The 20,844-nt window shown below is 50.7% G+C and overlaps 1 protein-coding gene and 1 long non-coding RNA gene across 3 annotated transcripts in view; one reads left to right on the top strand and one right to left on the bottom strand.

The window, feature by feature from the left end:
- The window catches only part of UBASH3B (ubiquitin associated and SH3 domain containing B), a 136,787-nt gene that overhangs the window by 95,731 nt on the left and 20,212 nt on the right, over positions 1–20,844 (top strand). Inside the window, exons 2-6 of the mRNA XM_044258073.1 lie at positions 7,044–7,097; positions 7,833–8,019; positions 9,439–9,637; positions 12,606–12,775; positions 16,974–17,182. Coding sequence (XP_044114008.1) covers positions 7,044–7,097; positions 7,833–8,019; positions 9,439–9,637; positions 12,606–12,775; positions 16,974–17,182 — 819 coding nt within the window. The remainder of the gene's footprint in view (positions 1–7,043; positions 7,098–7,832; positions 8,020–9,438; positions 9,638–12,605; positions 12,776–16,973; positions 17,183–20,844) is intronic.
- LOC122912387 lies at positions 13,749–17,722 on the bottom strand. 2 transcript variants are annotated; one of them, XR_006385614.1, is made up of 3 exons: positions 17,635–17,722; positions 14,405–14,816; positions 13,749–13,933 (listed from the first exon to the last, which is right to left on the bottom strand). It is a non-coding gene; the product is annotated as an uncharacterized LOC122912387 (long non-coding RNA). The 2 variants fall into 2 exon arrangements; XR_006385613.1 differs by lacking the exon at positions 17,635–17,722 and adding an exon at positions 15,260–15,382.

Below are 20,844 nucleotides of genomic sequence, written 5' to 3' on the forward strand. Positions count from 1 at the left end.
GCAGTGATGGGTGTGAGGAGCTGTATGTGCCTTCAGGGGTTCAAGGTGGTTGGTCTGTAAGCATCTCCTATCCTTGACCTGGACTCATGTCTGCTCTGTATTCCGTGTCCATCCCATCCTCACACCGTATTGCCTTGCACGTGGGCGATACTCTACCCCTCAAACAACCCACTCCAACAGGAGAGAAAGAGAAAGCAGGCTGGTCTCAGTTGGAGGTGGAACCAAACCTCCACCAGAGAAGAAAGTTAGAATCCAAGAGGAATGGGTATTCAGCAAAAGCCTGAGAAGCAAATCATTTCTGATACACAGAGAAAAGATAATAGGGGGAACTTCTCCCTTTTAGTTCAGCAGGGATGTTTTTGGATTTTGTTTTGTAGTCAGAAAAGCTTTCTTCATGCCTGGATTAGCTTCTTCGGAGAATAGGTTTGGTTTTACTCACTCTTATTTGAAGGATAAGAGGGAAGGTCTCTGCTGATTGAGCTGAGGTAAAAGTGCAGGCAGACAGATGCTAATATTCTGAACATCTCTAGCTCCCACTTCTGCCAAAGAACCCTATTCCAACCTGGAGGGCACCCAGGAGGTGGGAGCAGATCTCCACGATCATACCTAACAGAAGGGATAGAGGCCCCTTCACCCTGGGCTTCCAGAGAAGAGGAAGCTTGCTGGGAGGCAGTTGGCAGAAATGCTTCTTCTTAGAGCTGTAGGCTCAGAGCTGGGTAGTATACTTCTTTCTGGAACCAGCCCCTGGATTGGGACAATCACAGAGATGACCAGACAGCTGACCTATAGGTGTGAGCTGCCCAGGATTAGGAGGCTTCTTAGCAATACCACCTTCATCGTCTTTTTCCCCGAGGATTTAAGTCTGCGAAGTGCCTGGTGCACGGAAGGCCTCCAGTCGTTACTGACTTATCGTTTTTCTCCCCCTGGAGAAGCAGATGTGGAGTCCCCTGCTTGCCTCTGTTCTTAGGATTGCTGTCAGCCTCAGCATCCCATTAAGCCCCCTCACATCCTCCTATGAAAACAGTCTGCGCTGTGCAGGCAATTCTCCATAGAGCACAGTCAAACCCTCTGATATTTCTACCTAAAACCACATTACAAAACCATGTCTATTCTCAAATTCACCCTAAAAGAATCCCTCAACTTCACTTAGTGAAACCACTGGCCTCTTGATACGGCTGGACTCTCCAGCCAAGAAAAATAGAAAGTGAGTTCTACCTAAGTTTTGCGCACTCCCCAGTCTGGTGTAGATCATGAAACTAATTCCGAGGAAAGGGAATGAGGTGCCTGACTAATTAGGTCATTTTTTAATTGAATTCAAAGTATTAGATGTGGAAAATTTAACAACCGGTATCCTGGAGGTTGAGAGCACTTTTTTTTTAAGTCCTGTGGTGAACATTCAATGTGTCTAATATTTGCAATTGTCTTGACTATGTGGAGGAAGGATCTCATTGTCAGTGCATGGGGAGTTTCATCCACTTGGAGGATTACATACTGGACATTTTGTCTTCTCTTTTCTGACACAACTAAGTTTTGGGTCACAGAGAACCAAAGCACAGGGCAAACAGAATGTGGAGGGCAGTGGTATGTGTTGGTCAGCAATCCAAGGCCAAGGGCAAACAACTTCAAGTCACTGGAATGTTCTACTTAACTGAATCAAGGTCTTATTGCTTTAAGGGAATGTATTTCCTTATACGTTTCCTTATATATTTGTTATTGCTTATTGTTTTTCATTGCTTATTGTTTTTTGTTCCTTACTGCCTTTTGATTCAAGTGTCAGAGTATTTGAATTTTGTCAAGTGAAAGAAAATAGGGAAGGGACTCTCTTCTGAAAGCACATAGAGATGAGCTACCCTGGAGAACCTGGGGGTCTGGGCCAAGCTGTCTCCCTGACCTGGGAAGCCTTGAATCTTCACTGATCTCAGACCTGAGTGATTTGGGAGCTAAATGTACTCCTTAGATGGGAAGTAGAAACTCAGTGAGTAGCCTGAAAGAAATGTCTGACTTACAAACAGAAGGAGACAAGGAATCCTAGTTAAGCTAACAGAGGCAGCTTTAGGGACCTGGTTTTCACAACTAAACCCAGCATCTGGCAATGGTATTTGGTCTAGCTATCAGCATAGAACAATAACGGAAACTGTTGATGCTCACCCCAGCCCGGGCTTGTCTGTACTGCATTTTCACTCATCCGCACAGATATTCAAGCTACCGTCCCCTACCAGTCTCCAAGCTCTGTTCAGTCAGCCATCCACACACTTTCCCAACGTTTCCATTATCATTCCAGTTCAACCTCTCAATGTCCCCCATCTGATCTTTTGCCAAGGAAGACCTTCCAAACAGCCTCTGGTGTACACTTTCATCTCCCTTCGGGCCACGCATCACAGGCAAATCTGATCAGGCCTCTCCACCTTCGCTGCCCTTCCGTGTGGCTCCCAACATGTACTGCCCTTCTGTGTGGCTCCCAACATGAAAGGGTCCAGCCTCTTTCAAATGGCACAGTCGCTTGTGAGTGTCCCCTGCCTACCTTTCCAGCTTCTCGAACCTTCTTCCAGGCCTCCCATTTTTGCTCCAGTGTCACCAAACTAATTTCTCTGTGTTTCCTGTTTTCATGTCTTAGCTCCTGCCATTCACTCTACTTCCAGTCCCCTCCCCCTTCTTTTCTCTAGCCAGCTCTTACAACACTTTAAGATCTGAACCAACACCATTTCTTCTAGGACAGATTCCCAAACTTTGTCAGTTCACAACACCTTCAGCATCTCAGTCATTTTTACATTGAGCATGTAGGCCAACATAAATACCTAACAGTTCTGTTTCTTTAGCAGTTAGATCCAAACAACAGAACAAGTATTTACCCCCCAAGAGCCATGAGAAAAATACACAAAATGGAAAGAAAAATATTTTACTTCCCTCTTAAATGACCACAACCACTTATTAATGGGATGTGTGTGTCTGTTGGGCACTGCACAAATGTTTAAGCCTTAGAATCAGGTTAGACAATGCTACTCTTCTCTCCTGTTCCACATTGGTTTTCCCTGGGTACTTTTTATCATAGCAGTTAGCAAAATTCCAGCTTCACAAAGAGAGGACATCTAGAGGCATGCAGCACAATCTAATAGTGAAACTAACTTCCTCCAGCTAGTAGGTTATGGGATGTCCAACACATGATAAGGATTGCTATGTTTCCCTCAAACAGTTAGAATGTCCCGTGGCTCCTCTTGCAGTTTGCTGCGGGGTCCCAACCTAGAGTAACTCAGTGTCCAGTTTAAGAACCTAAGCCCCAGAAACCCCTATTTCATCTTCTTTGTTTGCCCAGTGCTAATACAGTGTCTGACATACAGCTAGTGTTTGGTGGAGAGGAACTGAACTGCCCAGGGGGCCAGAGGGCACAGCAGAACCCCAGAGAACCGGGGTGGTTGCAGAGGAAACCAGGCTGGGTGACCATTAAACAGGACATCCCAGTTCAGGCTCAAAACCCGTGAATCTGGGAGGGAGCAGGAATCTTGCTGGACTCAGACATGGGGCCAAACCCAAGCACGGGACCCAGAGGTGATGGTCCGCAAAAGAACGCCCACCAGCCAAACTTTATTGAGTGTAGCTTTCTGAACTAAACTCTTGGTTGTGTTTTTGGTTCTCATTTGGTTTGCTGGTAAGAGCTCCTGGGGAGGAAGCAGAGGAGGAAAGAAACAAACCACTTTGTCTTTGGCAAACCAGAAAGGGATTTTTCCTTTCCAGCCCCCTTTAAGGCTCGAGGGCATCTCTGTGACCCTGGTGATGGGGCAGAGCCAGGGCCCTGGGGCCAGACCAGCCTAGAATCTAAAATTCAGCAGAGCTAAGAGCAAACAGTGGGAAGGATCCCAGCCAGAGCGAAGCAAGGCCACGGGTGGGTGCTGCTGGCTCCTCCCATCTGGGCCACTATCCTTTCAGCCGCTTGCCTGGAGTTTCCCAGGAGCCATTGCTTTGATCTCACTGGTGCTTCGTCCCTATCATTAGCAAGACATCCGATTTTGCATTATTTTTTTCCCCTGCTTCCTGCTAAGAATGAACCCTAGACATAATTAGGAAGGTCAGGACCGGGGTCAGAGAGATCAAACGCATGTTCCCCAGTAACAGCTGCAGCAGGTCACTGGTCCTCATGACTCTAACCACGAAGGTCCCATCTGAATAATCAGCAGCTGCAATCCAATGGCTGGACCCCTCGCCTTCGGGTTTAAAGGGATGCTCTGCCTTTCTTGCTCAAGGTCTCCGACTCTCTGCCAACTTCTGAGTCACTCTGAGGGTAGCAGCTGCTCAGGCTCAGCCTGGTGTTTGGGGCGCACCCCGCACACCCCACTGTTCTTGGCACTGGTCCCATTGATGGGCCGTGGAGGTGGGAGCTCTATGGCAACAGTCTCTCTCCTGAGGGAGGGGAGGGGGGAGGTGCGTTCTGCCACTGCCCATGTGCAGTCTGTTCTGTGGGCAGCGTTCTGGGAACAAACTCAGCCCAAGTCGTCGTCAGCCTGGCAGTGCGTGAAGGAGCGGAGCCCTACCTGTGATTTGTGACCCTGGGGAAGTGGTGACTTGACTCCTACCACCGTCCTGCCTGGAGAAGCACGTACCTCTTTGTTCCAGATCAGGAATGCCTTCCCAGAAACGTTCTTCTCCCCCGCAAAAGGAAACACACACACACACACACACACACACACACACACTTTCACAGCACCTTCCTGGGCGAAAGTTCTTTCTGGTATCTGACTTGAGACCTTTGTGCTCTAGCCAAAGCTGACTTGACTTTGGCTGACCCTCACTAAAGAAGGTACATCGCAGACGAGAACCTTCCACAAAATCGATGTTTTCTCAGACTTGTCTTCTTCAGAAAGAAGAATTTGGGTTTTCTTAATCTTTCCTCGGAGCCTTATCACCCAAACCTTTCATTATCTTCCTCAATTACATCTTTGAACCCTCTCCAGAACCTGTCTTTGGAGTTACGGGGACCATAACTTAATTAGATCTTTCATTTCCAGAGGACACTCCTAGTGCTTAAAGAAAAATGAATTAAATTTCAGTCAAATATATTTCACTGGGGGAAGGGCCTGGGGAAAAAAAAAAAGAAAAAGAAATTGGATCCTTTATATAAATAGCACATTGTATCACAAATGAGTTTTTCTTTACCCAGTTTTTGAAATAATGGGTCTTTTTTGGGGTGTCAATGTAATTCCTGGGAGACTCTAACCTAAAAGACCATGATTTGCATTCTTTGTGCGTACGTGGCTTCTGGATCCGAAAGGGCAGAAGATGTGTGCCTCTTGTCTACTAAGTGGTAAAGGAACAGGGCTGGTAATGTGGCAGCAATTAAGCATCTTATCCAGGTATGGGATGAGTGTTGGCGGTGGGGAGGGGTCCCTGGGTTTCCAGCCTTTTCGGTACCAGCTTTTGTCCCAAAGGGGTTCTGAGGGGTCTGTCTCGCTTCTCCATAACATCAGCTTGCTTCTGTAACGCTGTTCTCCCGGCTCTGTAATGCTGTGTAGATTGCTTAATCTGGATCATTTGGGTGTTTGGGCTCTGATTTTCATGGGGGAAGAGGTATTTATCTGATCTTTGGGCGGTGGAGCAGAGTCCCAGAGCCACGGCAGCAGCAGCGGGACTGCTCTGAGCATGTTACTTCCTTCCCCAGAGCTCTCCTGTGTACAGTAAAGAAGCCGGGCTCACAGACGATCTGAGGTTCTTGCCGGTCGGCCCCCTGGGGTTCCTGGCACCAGCCTTCTAGTTGCTCCATAGAGAGCCCAGGAGATGGACTGGGGCGGGGGTGGGGGATGGGGACTGGGTGCGGCAGCCAGTTGAAAAAAATGTGCTTGGAGTGTGTTATCTAAAACTAGAATTCCCTCTGCCCCCCTCCCTCACCTCCCTCAGGAAGCTGAATCTGTAGGGCACAAGGGACAGAGATGGTCATTTATTGGTCACCTCCATAGCCTCGGGCAAGAGGTTGAGGCTCCTTATGGACACCCCTCACTATGGAGTAGACCTACTGTCTGCCCCCACTGCAACCCCCCCACACCCCTGCCTGGGGGTGTCTACACTCTTCAGATCCCACTTAAAATGCCACTTCCTCACGGAAGCCTTCCCTGACCCCTCAACCCAAGCTCAATGTCCCTGTCCTACGTCCTTAGGGCTCCCTGGGCTTTCCCTTCATTGCACTCAGCGCCCATGTAATTCGTTATCTGCACCATCGATGCTCTCCTGCCAGCGCGACCAAAAACTCCAGGAGGGCCGTGACCACTTCAGTCTTGTTTTTCACGGTATGCCGAGAGCCCGGCACGGCACGGTTCAGTAGGCATTCTGTGAGCACACACACGCATGGAGCCGAACCAGTGAGTGACTAGCAAAGCTGGCTACAAACCTAGAACTCTCTGGCTCTAGGACACCTCCAAGTTCAGACACTGTCCTCAGAGGCGTGTGCTCAAGGTCCTCACTGCCGTTGCCCTCCTGGGACGCCGCCTCCCCAGGAACAGGGCTTTGACTCAGTTCTCCAGCAGGGGGCAGTGGTGGTGGCGGCCTCGTCCCCAGAGAGGTCTAAGAGCTTTGGGAGATGGTGGTGGTGGGTGGGAGGAGTCGCTGAATGGAACCAAAGTTAATGTCCTTGTGGGCATTTAGCCCCACTTTCTAATGTGCTTTGCCAAGGGCTTCAAGCAAAAAAAATCCCACTCAGCAGGGGATCTGGGTCAGTAGGAGTGGGTGAACAGGAAAGAGGACAGACCGAGACATGACAACCTTTAGGGAAACAAAAATAAAATTCTAATGTGGAAACTGCTCAAAATAGATGGCACGGCTGTCAGGCTGCATGCAAATCCAGTGCTAATTACATGGAAATTAAGTACATGTCCTCATTTCCATATGCCTTGCTATGACCCTGGGTTTGGGGGGGGCGGGGGGCAGGATCCTGCTGCAGGTGTCTCCCCCACCCCGCCGAGGAGGCTGGGATGTTGCCTACTTCACACTCTTGCCACGATAGTGAGAAAAGCTGATAGGAAGCTAAAAATACTAACAATAGAAATTTGATTTTTTTCTTCCAGACAAAAAGCCTTGGCATCCACAGGAGGAAGAAGTGTTCAGGCAGCATGTGACTGGTTGGTATGAAATAAATAAATAGAGAAAATAGCATATAATTAGCTCTGAGTGTATGTAGAAGAGCAGGGATGTGCAGCCTTTCTCTAATGGACCGCTGGGGGAGGGGAGCAGCGGGATGAGCCAAAAGACCACGTGACAAGCCCGTTTCTTTAGCCAGTTGCCTCCTCGACCCCAGCCCCAGGATGTGCTTTTCCTTAAAGCTGTTTAAAGAAATTCAAAGCATATCCAAGATGGGGCCGTTACCACAATATCTGCCCGTATTAGTCACTTAAAGATACACTTTAGGGTAGGGGGATGCTAGGTAGATAAATTAAAAGAGAAAAAGTCTTGCTTGCATTGTAGGACATCACTCCCCAGGGCAGCCCCCACAGCCTGTGCTCCTGACGCTTCCCCTATGTTTGGAGGCGTGTGGGTTTAATGGGGGGCTGAACTGAAGGGTCAGACGGGGTTGGAACAGCCCTAGTGGGCTGGGAAGGGATTCGGAGCGTATCTGGAGTGACTTTAGGATTTTTGAGGGAGTTGTGGGATGTGGATGCAGTAAGACATCTGGGAGTTGGTCATGCTGTTTGAGCTTTGAGGGATGGGTTATTAAAGCACAAAAAATACCCCCTTGGCAGAGCCTGGGCTACAGAGCATGCGTGCCAATCTGTCTCTGGGTCCTCCTTCCCTTCCGTTGTTCTCAAGTGGGGTCTGCTTGGCTCCCTTCTCTCTCTCTCTCTCTCTCTCTCTGGCAGGCTGTTCTCTCATGTCGGCGACCCCTTCCTGGATGACCCCCTGCCCCGGGAGTACGTCCTCTACCTCCGACCCACCGGCCCCTTAGCACAGAAGCTCTCTGACTTTTGGCAACAGTCGAAGCAGATCTGCGGGAAGAACAAGGCCCACAACATCTTCCCACACATCACCCTCTGCCAGTTCTTCATGGTGAGTCACAGACCACCCCCTCCCAGCCCCCCACCACGGGGAGCCCGGCTGCCTCACTCCTGCCAGCGCCTTGCAACCTGGGACCGGAGTCAGGAGCCTCCCAGGAAGCTGGCGGGGACAGTCACGGGCTCCTAGGCTTGGATGGCCCTGCTCGGAACGAGTAAGGTCCGTGGCTCCTTTCACTCGCTCCCCTTTCTAAGACCTGCCGAGGCCCAGGAGCACCGCAGGTCTGTTGAGCCACCGTGATGACTGCTGGAGTCACGGGACTCCAGGGGCACGCCTGACCCACTGAGTCAGGACTCGGACAGGCAGCCCCAGCCGTGAGACGACGGCAGTGTCCACTCTTGTCCACTGTACGAGTAGATAGGAGATGGGCATGACGGATGTACTCCACAGACAGGCGGACGTGACCTTAGCCTCATGGACGGACACTGTCCACGGGTCTGTCTCACCAGACCTTTCCAGAGACAGCAAAGATACCTGTGACCTTGGTCACAGTCCCAGGGTCCTGGGATAGAGCACTGGGCTCCCTGCTCAGCGGAGAGCTGCTTCTCCCTCTCCCCCCGCCTGCCACTCTGCCTGCCTGTGTGCTCTATCGCTCTGTCAAATACATAAATAAAATCTTTTTTAAAAAAATGATACCTGTGACCTGCCATGGTCACCTAATCCATCATCCCAGCTATCACAGGCCTTACTTAATGACTAAATTAAGTCTCCCGCACCGTAATAAATATAAATACATTTCATCTACTTTGGTTTGCTGTGGAGAAGGAGCAGAACTGGCTTATCCAGGTATGTTGAAGAGGAGGCAGGACAGGAGCGTGTTAAGACAACGTTTTCCAAAACATTATTTTGAGGTATTTTTTCCCCCAGCTTTTCTCTGTCTCTTTAAGGTAAAAAATGTGTTCCTAACACCTTCTTTCTTACCGTTCACTTTGAAAATTAAAATAATTACCACTTCCTCTTAGTCATCCCAGGATCCTTCTCAAAAGCATTCAGAGTTTTAGAGTTTTACTCTTTTTTTTTCCCCCCACCCAGTGCTCCAAAGAGGGTAGGAGGATGACGTCACAGCTCTCTGAGCCTCATTCTTCCCAACTCTCATGGGACTGACAGTCAAGTCAATTTCCAGTCGTCTAGGAGGGAGGGAAATGTCACAGATGATGGGAGGCCGTGGAAGGCACACCCTTTACCCTGGGATGCTGTGCTCTCCAGGCGCGTTCCCTCCTTCTCCCCTTCTGCTGGATGATCTTACTGGCAAATTACACAATGAACCAAGTCTTCTATTCCGCCCCCCCCCCCGCCCTGCTGTACCTGAGCCCAGCCAGGATGCCTCCAGCTCCAGGTGGAGGAGACCATGAGCTCCGGAGCTGTAGACCTCTGTCTCCCCTCTGAATGGAGTGTCTTGTCTTCCCCTGCCAGTGTGAGGACAGCAAAGTGGACGCCCTGGGGGAAGCCCTGCAGACCACAGTCAGTCGCTGGAAGTGCAAGTTCTCGGCCCCGCTGCCCCTGGAGCTCTATACCTCCTCCAACTTCATCGGTCTCTTCGTGAAGGAAGACAGCGCAGAGGTCCTCAAGAAGTTTGCCGCTGACTTTGCCGCAGAGGCTGCGTCCAAAACCGGTAAGCTAATGGCCCTGGGTCCTGGGAACCAAAAAACTGGGAAGGAAAGGGGGAGGGAGGTATGGAGGAGCAGACTGGGGTTGGGAGCCTCGAGGTCCTGCAGGAACGCCACCCTTTCCTGCAGCAGCCTTTGCCTCTTTGCCCCCTTTTTAAAAACCAGCTACTGTTCTGCTGAGCCTCCTGAGAGAATGTCCAGGGCCTGCCCCGACACCGAAATTAAAAGCACACAATTGGCTGCGACACAGTGAACTGGAAATGCAACGTTTGTAGCTACACCGTCTTTCCCATTCAGAGTTAAGGAACATTCCCGCACAACCTCCCCCTCGGACAGGCATTTGCCTGGGTCTCCCGGCTCACTCTGTGTGAGGCCCCAGGGCTGTGCTTGGGTGGTGGGATCGCACAGTGAGCTGAGGGGAACCACTTAGTATCAAATATTGAATCCACTGAGCCAATGTCCACAACTCGTAGAAACCCATGAGATGGGTCCCTAAAGCCTCAGCAGCTTGCCCCAAAATGTCACTCCTTCCAGATGTTTCTTCCTCTTCCCATGGCAGCTCTCAGTTCCAGCCAGCTGAGATCTCCCGTCAGAGGAAGTAGCATAGAGAGGGACTTGGGACGCGCACTGACGTAGAGGCAGGAAGCACGGAAAGGGGACAAATGGGAGAAGCTGCCGAAGCTGTCCCGTCTGCCTACAGACGAGCCCACTTAGGTCGAGGAGAGCCTTGCTGCAGTGGGACAAACTGTCGGGTGGAGGAAGGGAGGCGCTGGCAGGGGTGCTTCCCTGCTGGCCCCCTGGAGGGAGCTCATGGGGATTTATTGGGGACCACTCTGTGTTTATCAGTGAAGCTTGCCACAGCGGAGGTGGGGGCAGGTAGTGTGAACGCAGGCAGGAAGGGAGGAAGGGCCAGGGTGTGTGCAGAGGACTGTGCGGAGCCCGAGCTGCGTGTGGGACGTACAGCTGAATCTGAGCATTGAATCCAACGCTGGAGGAGGCCCAGAGCTGGCCAGGGCCTCCCCCTTCCCCCCCCCCCCACCCCAGAGGTACCTCTTCTACTCGGGCAACCAGGCCTCCTTAGAGGCCCTCCCCAGGCGCGCCTCCTTCCCAGGGCCCAGACTCTGTCTTCTGATGTCCCTGGAGCCCGCCATCTTCTAGCTTAATATTTCAGTGAAATAACATAATAGAGAGGCAAATTGTTTCCTGTTCCTATCCCTCTAATTCAGGGAAATGGCTCTTTTTCATCCCACAGTAGCTATTAACAAAACCACGAAAACTCCCACAAGACCCAAAACTGGTGTTGAGCCACAAAACCCAACTCCTTCTCAAATGTGTAAAGCAGGTATGGGCCAGGTCTGCGGCCAAGATTCTGAAGGCACATGAGCCAAAGATAGGAGGCCCTCGCTCCCTTTCTTTGTAGGGCGTGGGAGGGCCGGCTTCTCTCCCAGAGCTGCGGCCACTCTCTAGAAGAGCCTGACCTTCTGGGTTTCCTGCCCCTGTGCGGCCCCCTGGTGGTGACTTGGAGAACTGCGTGGCCCTGCCCGTGCAGCTGCTCCCGCTCCTTACCTCCTTTTTGTGCAGAGCCCGCCATCCCATCTTGGCCCAGAACTTAAGCCTCGGTATTCTAGAGTGTTTTTGGCAGACCCAGATTCCTTTAGCAAGTAGATTTAGTTTCTTCATCCTGGGTGGTTTAAGGAGTTCCATGCATGTGTATTCAATCATCTACAAATACTAAAAGCCTGTATCGTGCTGAGCAAGGGGCATACATTGTGAACCGGAACTCAGAAAGCCCTTGTCTCATGGGACTTGAAACTAGAGAAATCCACCGTAGCATAACAGAGAGATCCAACCGGTAATTCTTTCTCCGTGAGACATGAACAAGCCCCTTAATTTCTCAAATTCCCTACGTCCCCTCTGGTTGAATCTTCTGAGGTGTTCTAGCTTAGACAGTAGACAGATCTACCCCACGCAGACATGTACAAAGGAGAAATAAAATCCACTGCCTTGGGTAGGTAGGTTGGTTTCTTTTATTACCCACGGGGCCTTAGAATAACAGTCTGGAGGGACGCCTGGGTGGCTCAGTTGGTTGGACGACTGCCTTCGGCTCAGGTCATGATCCGGAGTCTTGGGATCGAGTTCTGCATCGCATCGGGCTCCCAGCTCCATGGGGAGTCTGCTTCTCCCTCTGACCTTCTCCTCGCTCATGCTCTCTCTCACTGTCTCTCTCTCAAATAAATAAATAAAATCTTTAAAAAACAAAAAACAAAAAACAGTCTGGATACTTCAAGCCAGTGGTTTTCAGTCGGGGAGATTTCATCCTCCAGGGGCCGTGTCTGGAGTCCTTTTTGCTTGCCACAACACGGGGAGTGCTACCAGAAGCTAGTGGGTAGGGGCCAGGGATGTGCCTAAAGACCACCCCCCCTCCCCAGTGCACACAACAGCCCCCACAGCAAAGAATTAATTCTGCCCAAATGCTGCTGGGAAGTGCTTTTTGAGACTTTGAAAATATTCCATCGTCTTCCTCCGGTTCTGGTTCCTCCAGCGGAGCTGCCCAGAAGCTAAGAGACTTGATTTCCATATGAGGGTGATACAGCTCCGGCCCCCAGGAAGGACAAAATCTCTGTTTCTGCATCAGTCAGCTCCTCCCTCTATGTCTCTGTTTCCTCCTCGGAATGGTGGGCTTTGATAACCATTGTGATAGGAGGAAAAGTCGACCCCCTCGGTGACCTCAGCTGACGCACGGTTCCTGCAGAAGAGCCGAATGGGTGGCTCTTCGCCTTTCAGATTGTAGATTCATTCGGGGCCTTTTCTACGCTCCGCTCCCCTCATTCTGCCGCCGTGAAGGAGGGAAACGGGTTTCACCTGGCTGAGGGACTCCCTCCTCTGTCACTTGGGAGGCAGAACTGACCAGGGCAGGGCTCCGCCATGGCTGTGATGACCACATCCTAATACTGGTTTCCTTCCTTTTTCCAGAAGTCCATGTGGAACCTCATAAGAAGCAGCTGCACGTCACCCTGGCTTACCACTTCCAAGCGAGCCACTTACCCACCCTGGAGAAGCTAGCCCAGAACATCGATGTCAAACTAGGCTGCGATTGGGTGGCCACCATATTCTCGCGAGATATACGGTTCGCGAACCATGAGGTAATGTCTCCCTGTGGCTCCTGACCCTACCAGAGAAGCCGGGGTGCTGTGGGAACCGGGAGCGCTCATAGCCCACTGCTGCGGGGAGATGGGTACCAAAGGAAAGCAGTGCAGTGAGCACCAGACCAGGAGTGGGTTGGCCCCCAGTTTTCTCTGGGCTCTGCCCGACTCCCTGGGAAGCTTGGAGCTTGCACCCCTCCTCCCTGGGTCCCAAGTGACTCATCTGCATACTGTCCCCATTGTTCTCTCTGCCCTGCCAAACTTCCTGGACCAAAAGAGAAATGAAATTGGAGGATAGAAAAGTATACTGGCAACATTTTAATCCTATAAATTCATGGTGTTCATGAAAGACCTCATCCAAATCTTAGGTAAGGAGAATACAGAGATACCAAAAAACTGCAAACACATGATTAACAGATATTTGTTGAGGATCAATGGCATATAAGTTACCATGGAACATACTAGAATTTTAAAACATGGTCCTGTCCTCAAGGAGTTTGAGTCCAGTGCGGGGGGAAACAACAGACACGTGACATAAAAACAGAGGCCACATGTTGAGACAGTCTGTGTGTGTCCCCTGGGAGGCAGGAGGGGGACCACTGACCCAGCGCATGTGGAAAGGTTGGCATAACCCTACCATCCTTCTTTTGAGGGAATGAATATTGATTTCCAAGTCAAGCCTGTGCCACTGAAGAGTAATATTGCCCTTTATCTTCCTGAAGGAGAACCAGAGGTCCAAAGAGAGTAACTCTCTGATCCAAGGCTAACGAGCACTTTAGGACCAGAGCTGAAGCCAGAGCCCAGCGATCCCAAATAATAAAGACAAGCAACCCATCTTAAAAACCAAAAAACCATAGTTTGATGAAAAATTTGTCATCCAATTTAACTACATTTATGAAACCGTATTTAATTTGTTTCCCAAAAGGACTGGTACTTTTGTCAGTTGATGTAGCTTTTTTTAACCTGTTAGACTTTTTTTTAAAGTATGAAAAACAGTTGGGCTCTCGGTCTAGCCCAGCTGATCTCATCACTGTTTTGGAAGTGAGAAGAGCCGACCCGCGAACCAAAGGTGAGGGCCTGTGTCGGGGACATGTAGCTTTGTCCAACGCTGCTGGCAGGAATGTTGTGTCCTCCTTCCAAGTCAGTTGGTGGAAGTTTCTGGAAAAATACAACAAGGAGACTGGGCTTGATCTTACTTAAGAATTCTGACAACTCCTGGAATTGCTTAGGATGAGCCCTAAATATAACGAGGGAGGTGTGGCTGACGGGGCTCCTCACAAGGACGAAGGACAAAGAAGTCAAGGGTTGCATGCAGATGGGCCGGGAGAAGTCACCTTTCTAGGAGAAAGGCGGCGGCAATGGAATTTTACAAGGAATATCTTCTAATCAACACTGCCCTCCAGTTAACTCGAAGGGTAATTGCTTTTCTGCCTGACCCACATTCTGTTCCATTGGCACTGAGGGAAAGAGGCAGCAAGTGCCCACGTGAAGTATTTTCTAAAAATAACTTGGCCTCTTTTATCTCTTATTTGTAAAAGCTCATTTATTACTGTTCCTGCTGATACAGCTCGCTCTTGGAGGTCATTTGGCTTTACCTGAGCCCCCCTGCTTCGAAACACCCTTTCTCACCTGCCGCCTTCTGCCCCCGGGGAGGCAGGTTTGATGGATGGTGCCGGGGAAGCAACAGATGTCCAGAGCGGGAGAGTGGTTGGGACAAGGACACTCAGCAAGCCAGGCACAGGAAAGCCTCCCCGGCTCATCGCTCTGCTGGCTCCCGCTTTGATTCGGACTCGCAGATGCCTACTTGTACGTCCTGTAGTCTTCCGTGTTAGTGACCGTGTGGGGCCACGCCGGGTCTCCAGGCCAAGCCAGTCTGAGGAAGGACAGCGTTACACACACAGCACATGTGGCTCCGGAGCCTGGCTCCACCCCTTCGGCGGTCATCAGGGTCCCATCCGTCGCTTCTAGAACACTCCCATCCTTGGTCGTCTCGTGCGTACAGTGGCAATAGTATTTTGCTGGACGGCTGCTGGCTCATGGACTGCGGACAAAGATAATAATGGAAAAGTCCTGACAGCGCAGAATGTCTGTGGCTGCAAGGGGCACAAGGAGCTTTGAACGCGGTGAGGTTAGGTTCCTACTTTCACAGAGGGCTGCCCCTTACGAGGGGAGAAAAAAACATCCATGAGATACACTCAACAATTCTCACAGGTTAGCGCTAAGCATAAGAAAGTGAGTAGATAATGCAGTGCACCACTAGGCACGCGTTCTGCTCGCTCTCGAATGTAGGCCGACCTTTTGCATGTGCTTTTGGTGAGTGGAATGGGCTGCACCGGCTGTAATTTTAGATTTGCTGCAACGTCTTATTTTATTGTATATTCAATAAGTCAAAGCTCCCCGTGGTCTAACTACCCTCTGCTTAGGACACACTGTCTCCTCTGTACCTTTGCTGTGCCTCAGTTTCCCTGGAGATAGTATACTCACCCCGTACCCAGTGAGAGGAGGAATGAGTTCTCGTCTGAAGTCCCTTTCCTGAGTCTCTCAAAGGAAAGACACTTCTCAGCTAAAGGCATAATTAGTCAAAACTATGCTATGCTCGAGTTTCTAAGAGACATGAGTTTCAACTTGCTCCCCCATGGTTTGGTGCCTCTCTCCACCCTGTTCCAGGAAAAGGAGTGTTCCTTTTGGTGCCTCATCACATACCTAGCTTAGAGAGTTGCTCTGTTTTGTTTTGCTTTTTAAGCTGTTGTCACAGCCCTGCAGAAAACCTCCCTGGCTAGTTTGGAATGGCAGTTCGTGCACGAACATGGTAGAGGACAGGGGAAGGAGTAGGAGGCAAACAGGGGGCAAAGATCTTGGAGCCGTAAGACACTGGAGAGTAGGGAAAGGAACAGGTGCACTAAGCAAAAGGAAAAAAAACCACAATCCAGTGGTACAATTGAGTCCTGTGTGTTTTCACACAGTCACGTCTTTTTGTCAATGCCTTTCCTTAGAGAATTCCAGAAGGAAGTTCTTTATAGCGTGTTCTGATGGGTTTCCCTGACAGACACCGGCATGCTGGTGAGCTCCCAGGCACTCAGTCCGGGAGTCTGGCTAGAAGGGAAATCAAGTGTCATGGTTCAAGAGACATAATTATGCACCTTCTGGGTACGGGCTCTGTCCTCTAAAGAGTTTTCTTAGATCGTCTCAAGAACGTTTACAGTCCAGGCATTATTTTACAGATGAGGAAAGGGAGGCCAGACAATGTTAAAAACTTGGAGGCGGAACCAGAATAGTTAGCCCTACCACTCATGACTTCAAGACTGCAGGAAAGGCTGTTAAAGCGTCTCTGTTTTGGGGTCCCAGGTGACATAAACAGCCTAGGAAATATTGTCCTAACTACTGAGGGCCCTTGCTCTTAATGAAAAAACTAGGAAAACTTTTTCCAAAGTATCTTCATGCCGATGCCATTTATATATACCAGGAAAGGAGGCAAAAAATCAAATAAGTCAGCCAAGCAGCATGGCCTGTGCTTGGCTCTGAAGGCTCTTTCTAAGCCCAGAGAAGAAACACGCGGTCTCCATCTGTTCCCTGGTGAAAGCTGGTTACCCAGACGTACACATCGATGGCTGTGAAAGATATTTTTCTTTCAAGGTCTTTGTGAGAAATACAGGTTTAGGGAAAGCTCCTTGAAGACAGAGACTGGCTTGTGTCAGCCCCAGAGTTACCTATAAAGGGAAATGCATCGGTCCCAAAGCCTTCCTCCAAGGAGAGTGTCTCTACCCAGACCATCTGTAGCCCCATATGGAAGACCGACTTTCCACGAGTGAGGTTTCAAGTGTCTGCGACGGTGCCTCCCCCTGCAGATGGAGAAGGGGAAACTAGGTCCAACCCCGTTGGTCTAGCAGCTTAACAGAGCTTGAAGATCAGTGCCTAAAAACTGTATCTGAGTCCCGACAGGAAGAAAGACATGCCAGAGGGGAAGTCTGGAGCCATCCAGTAGCTCCAGGCACACATCCGCAATACCCCAGGGGGAGAAAAAAAAAATCACATTTTCTGATTTGAGTCCAAATCTGCTCCAAGCCGGCAGACCCCAGGGGCTCCCATAAATGTCAGCATCTGGATGTCTGCGCCATTAAAGCAGGACGCACAGACGTGCCCCGGGCCACGCGCGTTGGGTCACATGGGGGCCTCCCTCCTCCCTTTCTGCCTCTTTCAGACATTACAGGTGATCTATCCCTACACCCCACAAAACGATGACGAGCTCGAGCTGACCCCTGGGGACTTCATCTTCATGTCTCCGATGGAGCAGACCAGCACCAGTGAGGGCTGGATCTACGGCACGTCCCTAACCACCGGCTGCTCAGGACTCCTGCCTGAGAACTACATTACCAAGGCGGACGAGTGCAGCACCTGGATATTTCACGGGTGAGCAGACTCGTGTTCTTCGCCCGGCGCAGCCTGGGAGGAGGGGGCAGGGTAACGGACCTGAGCCTGGACCCACGGGGCAGCAGTGACAGGAGAGGAGTGCGCCGGGGCAGAAAGCTCTTGGTTCAGGGCATTTGGGAGGGGCTGACGCAGGGCAGGGGATCATGATGGATGGATCTGCTGTCCTGCTCTCTGCCAGCCCCACTTGAGGAAGCGGTCTCAGTTCTTGATCAGAGACGGCATGCAGGCAGCTAGAAGGACCGTCTCTTGCGGGGGGGGGGGGGGGGGGTGTGGGCCATGCCAGCGCTGAGACTTCGTGGTCTTTGGGCTTCTGTACCCTTGGTCCTGGGTCGTCGCTCTAGAGAGATCTGACTCCCCAGAACAGCGGGGCAAGTTCCCATCACGCTGGCCAGGACAGGAGTGATAAGGTTTGCGAGGATCAGGAGACCTACCTGCCCTTCGCTTGTTGGGCGACGCTGAGCAAGTCCCCAGCCTTGGGGACATGAATGCCCAGGTGAAGGAGACCGTCTCAGGAAATGGGCAGTGCCAGAACCTTGAAAAGACACATAGTCTTCTTTAGAGGGATAACTGTCCACCCCGCCCCTCCCTCCTGTCTTGTCCCCAAACCAAACTGGTCCCATGTTCCGAGCAGCCTGTGTCAGGTGGCCAGCTGTGTCTGGACAGATAAGAGGGATGAGAGGCACCTTCTCTTTCTCAATCGGAGCGGCTCGAAGCCAGCCCTTCCCCAGCATACTGGGGCATCTCGCCAGGACGCGCACGCTGGCTCGTCTCTCCTCCCTCCTGCCACGTGCCAAAGTGGCTGCGAGCCGGGAGCAGGGAGCACCAGCTGCGTGGGGCGTCGAACGCTGTCATTACCGCCGTCAAAGAGAAGCAGAGAGGGGCCGTTCCAGGGAGCGTTTTGCTTGGAGGGAGAAAAGGCAAGTAGACTCTCTACCCTAGTTAGCAGCAGGCAGGCAAACCACACACCCAGCGGTGGGAAACCTCTTCTTCCGGAATGATCCCTGCCCTGCCATTCCTTCGTCTCCCCCCTAGCCCACCCTCCACCCCCACCCCTGCCCAGGAGCGTTCTGTGGCACAACCGGAAGGTCAGAGCTGCCTCACAGTCCCCACACATTTTGGTTTTTCAGAAATCTAAGTTGGATTTCCAAAGTCACCGCGCCATCCCGGTAAAAACAAGTGAAACACGACGCACATGGATACAGGGAGGTCCCAGAGGGTTTGTCTGAGGATACACAGCACCCGGACCACTTTTTTTTTTTTTTTTTAAGTCAGGCCGTACATGGGTGAAAAGCCTGTGTGAGAAGCCCTGCTGACCCATTTCAGATTGGTGTTTCCAGATCCGCTCCCGTCCAAATTAGAGCTCGGGCCAAAACATGGGGACACTGGTCCAGGGACCAGCAGGAGGTTTGCGTGTCCTCTCCTTTTATTTGGGGAGATCAGTAGCAAAGACTGCACCCTGGGAACCATGTCTGAGGTGAAACTCTCCGCTGCCACAGCCAAGGCTGCTCAGAGTGGGAAATACTACTAACATTAAGTGTTAGGACACCATCGTCAAGAATTTGAGTGAGTGTTCCTGTAGTCTTGGGTTCAGTACGTAACAGTCCCACTCAAAAGCTGTGTGACGTTGGCCAAGTTACATGACCTCTCTGAGCCCCTGTTTGTTAATCTAGAAGATGGAGATGAGAATTGCCTTTACCTCACAGGGGTGTTAAGACTCCAAGAAAGGACTGAACTTGACATTGATCAGTACCACATATACAATAGCACTGAACCTAAGAAGCCATCAGCTTTATGGGGTTTTTTCTTTTCTTTTCTTTCCAACTTGTTTTCCAGTCCTCTCCAACATGCTTGTCAAGTCAAATGCCTCTTCCACTGCACTTTCCTATTTAACCCCAGAAGCAGAAATGACCTAAGGAGGCTCTCTATAAGACAGATCTTCTCTCTCTCTCTCTTTCCCCCCTAACCAAAGTCAGCCTTGAGGGGATAAAGCCCCCGGAAGTGCTCCAAAATAGCTGCCTTGATGGGACGTTGCAGAGGGGATCCAAGCAACAAGTAGGGACTTGGAGTCAGTTACCCTTCATAGCCCTTTCTTTTGGCCCTGTCGTTCTTCTCATTTCTAAGTCCCTTCTAAGAAAATCTCTCTCACCACCCTTCTATTGGGGCATCTTGCCTGGTTCAAAGTGTCTCAAGATGCTTTGTAGTTGGTGAAGCCCCATCATGTCCCTTGCACTGCGGGTGAGGGGCCGGCTGGTCCTTCCGGGCTTTACCCACAGAACTGATGTGGCCTAGGGACGTGCCATCATCCCTCCCATCCCCAGTACTTGAGAAGATGTCCTGGGTATCGGGCTTCAGCCTCCTCCTTCCGCTGCTCTCAGCATAAAGCCTCTGACTGTTGTCTTCTGGAACTGACAGCACCAGACTGTCTCAGAGCAAGTCAGGTCCTTTGATTACAATGACAGTTGAGAAGAGAAGGAGGTTGGCTTTCTCCTTGCCAACGGAGCTGAAGGAGAGACAGAGAAGGGATTCTGCCAGTGTCTTCATAGCTATAATAAAGGAAAGAAAATGAAGGGACGTGTACAAGCCGGGTGTCAAGACGATGCCATCTATCCAGACATTTCAGGCCCTGAAGCTTTGATGAATCAGACAGTGAAACTGAATTTTCTTTAACGGTGATATTTGCAAAAGAAAGCGCCTGTCCATCAGGCTGTGAGCGGCACTAGATTTTCTTTGTCTGCAGTTGCTTAATTTTTTCACTAGGTCCCTCGGGCTGCACCCCACACTGGTTGGCGCTGCCGGTTAGATTCCCCCCTCCCGGGAGCCCCAGACCTGCTGAATCACAGTCTCTGACAAGTGGGGCTCAGACATGTTTTTTTTTTTTTTTTAAAGCTCCCCTGGCGATTCTGATAGGCGCGAGGGCTGACGTGTCTCTTTTTCAGGGTAGGAAGCTTCTGAAACCCTGTAGAAGTAGGGATGGGTCGCTGTACAGACACAAAGGGGGGTACTTCAGAGAGGGGAGGGGGTCCTAAAATTATTAAAAGTCAGAGCATTTAAAAAACGGTTGGCCTCACAACCAGTCGGCTTTATTATACTGCTGAATCTAAAAGGTTCTTTTCCAAGATGAATTTCAAAACCTACACCTGTGTTAACACTTAATATTCCTGAACGGATGGGGTTAATGGTACAAACCAAGACGGTGCTGAGGAGACTCAAATGAATGGCCACCCTCGTTATAACGAAGCAGGAAATCGAAAACGTAAATTCTCTCCCTTGAACACTGCTCGGGCAGGCAGAGGAGATTTTCATGGGATTTGCCTCACGACCATACTTACATGGCAGTGTTGATTCGATAAAGCTTTCTGGAGGCCTCGTTAATCACAGTCATTTGAATGTGGCCTAATTTGCTCCCCCCGCTGTCAGCGAGACCTTGTTGGGGCTTCTGTAGTCAGTGTCACACCCAGAAATGAGAGTTCTTGGCTCACGGCTCTATACATCTGGTGAGAATGGCCTCCTCTGAAACAGTTCTAGATTTCATCATCTCGTTGGAGGTATTATTAAGACGGGGAGAGTGGTGGGGCAAGGGAAGAAGGTGGAAGATGGGAGAACAGCCCTAAGGCTTCCTTGGTCATTGGGAACTACAGGCC

Source organism: Neovison vison, chromosome 7 (assembly GCF_020171115.1).
Source record: "Neovison vison isolate M4711 chromosome 7, ASM_NN_V1, whole genome shotgun sequence".
Lineage (NCBI taxonomy): Eukaryota > Metazoa > Chordata > Mammalia > Carnivora > Mustelidae > Neogale > Neogale vison.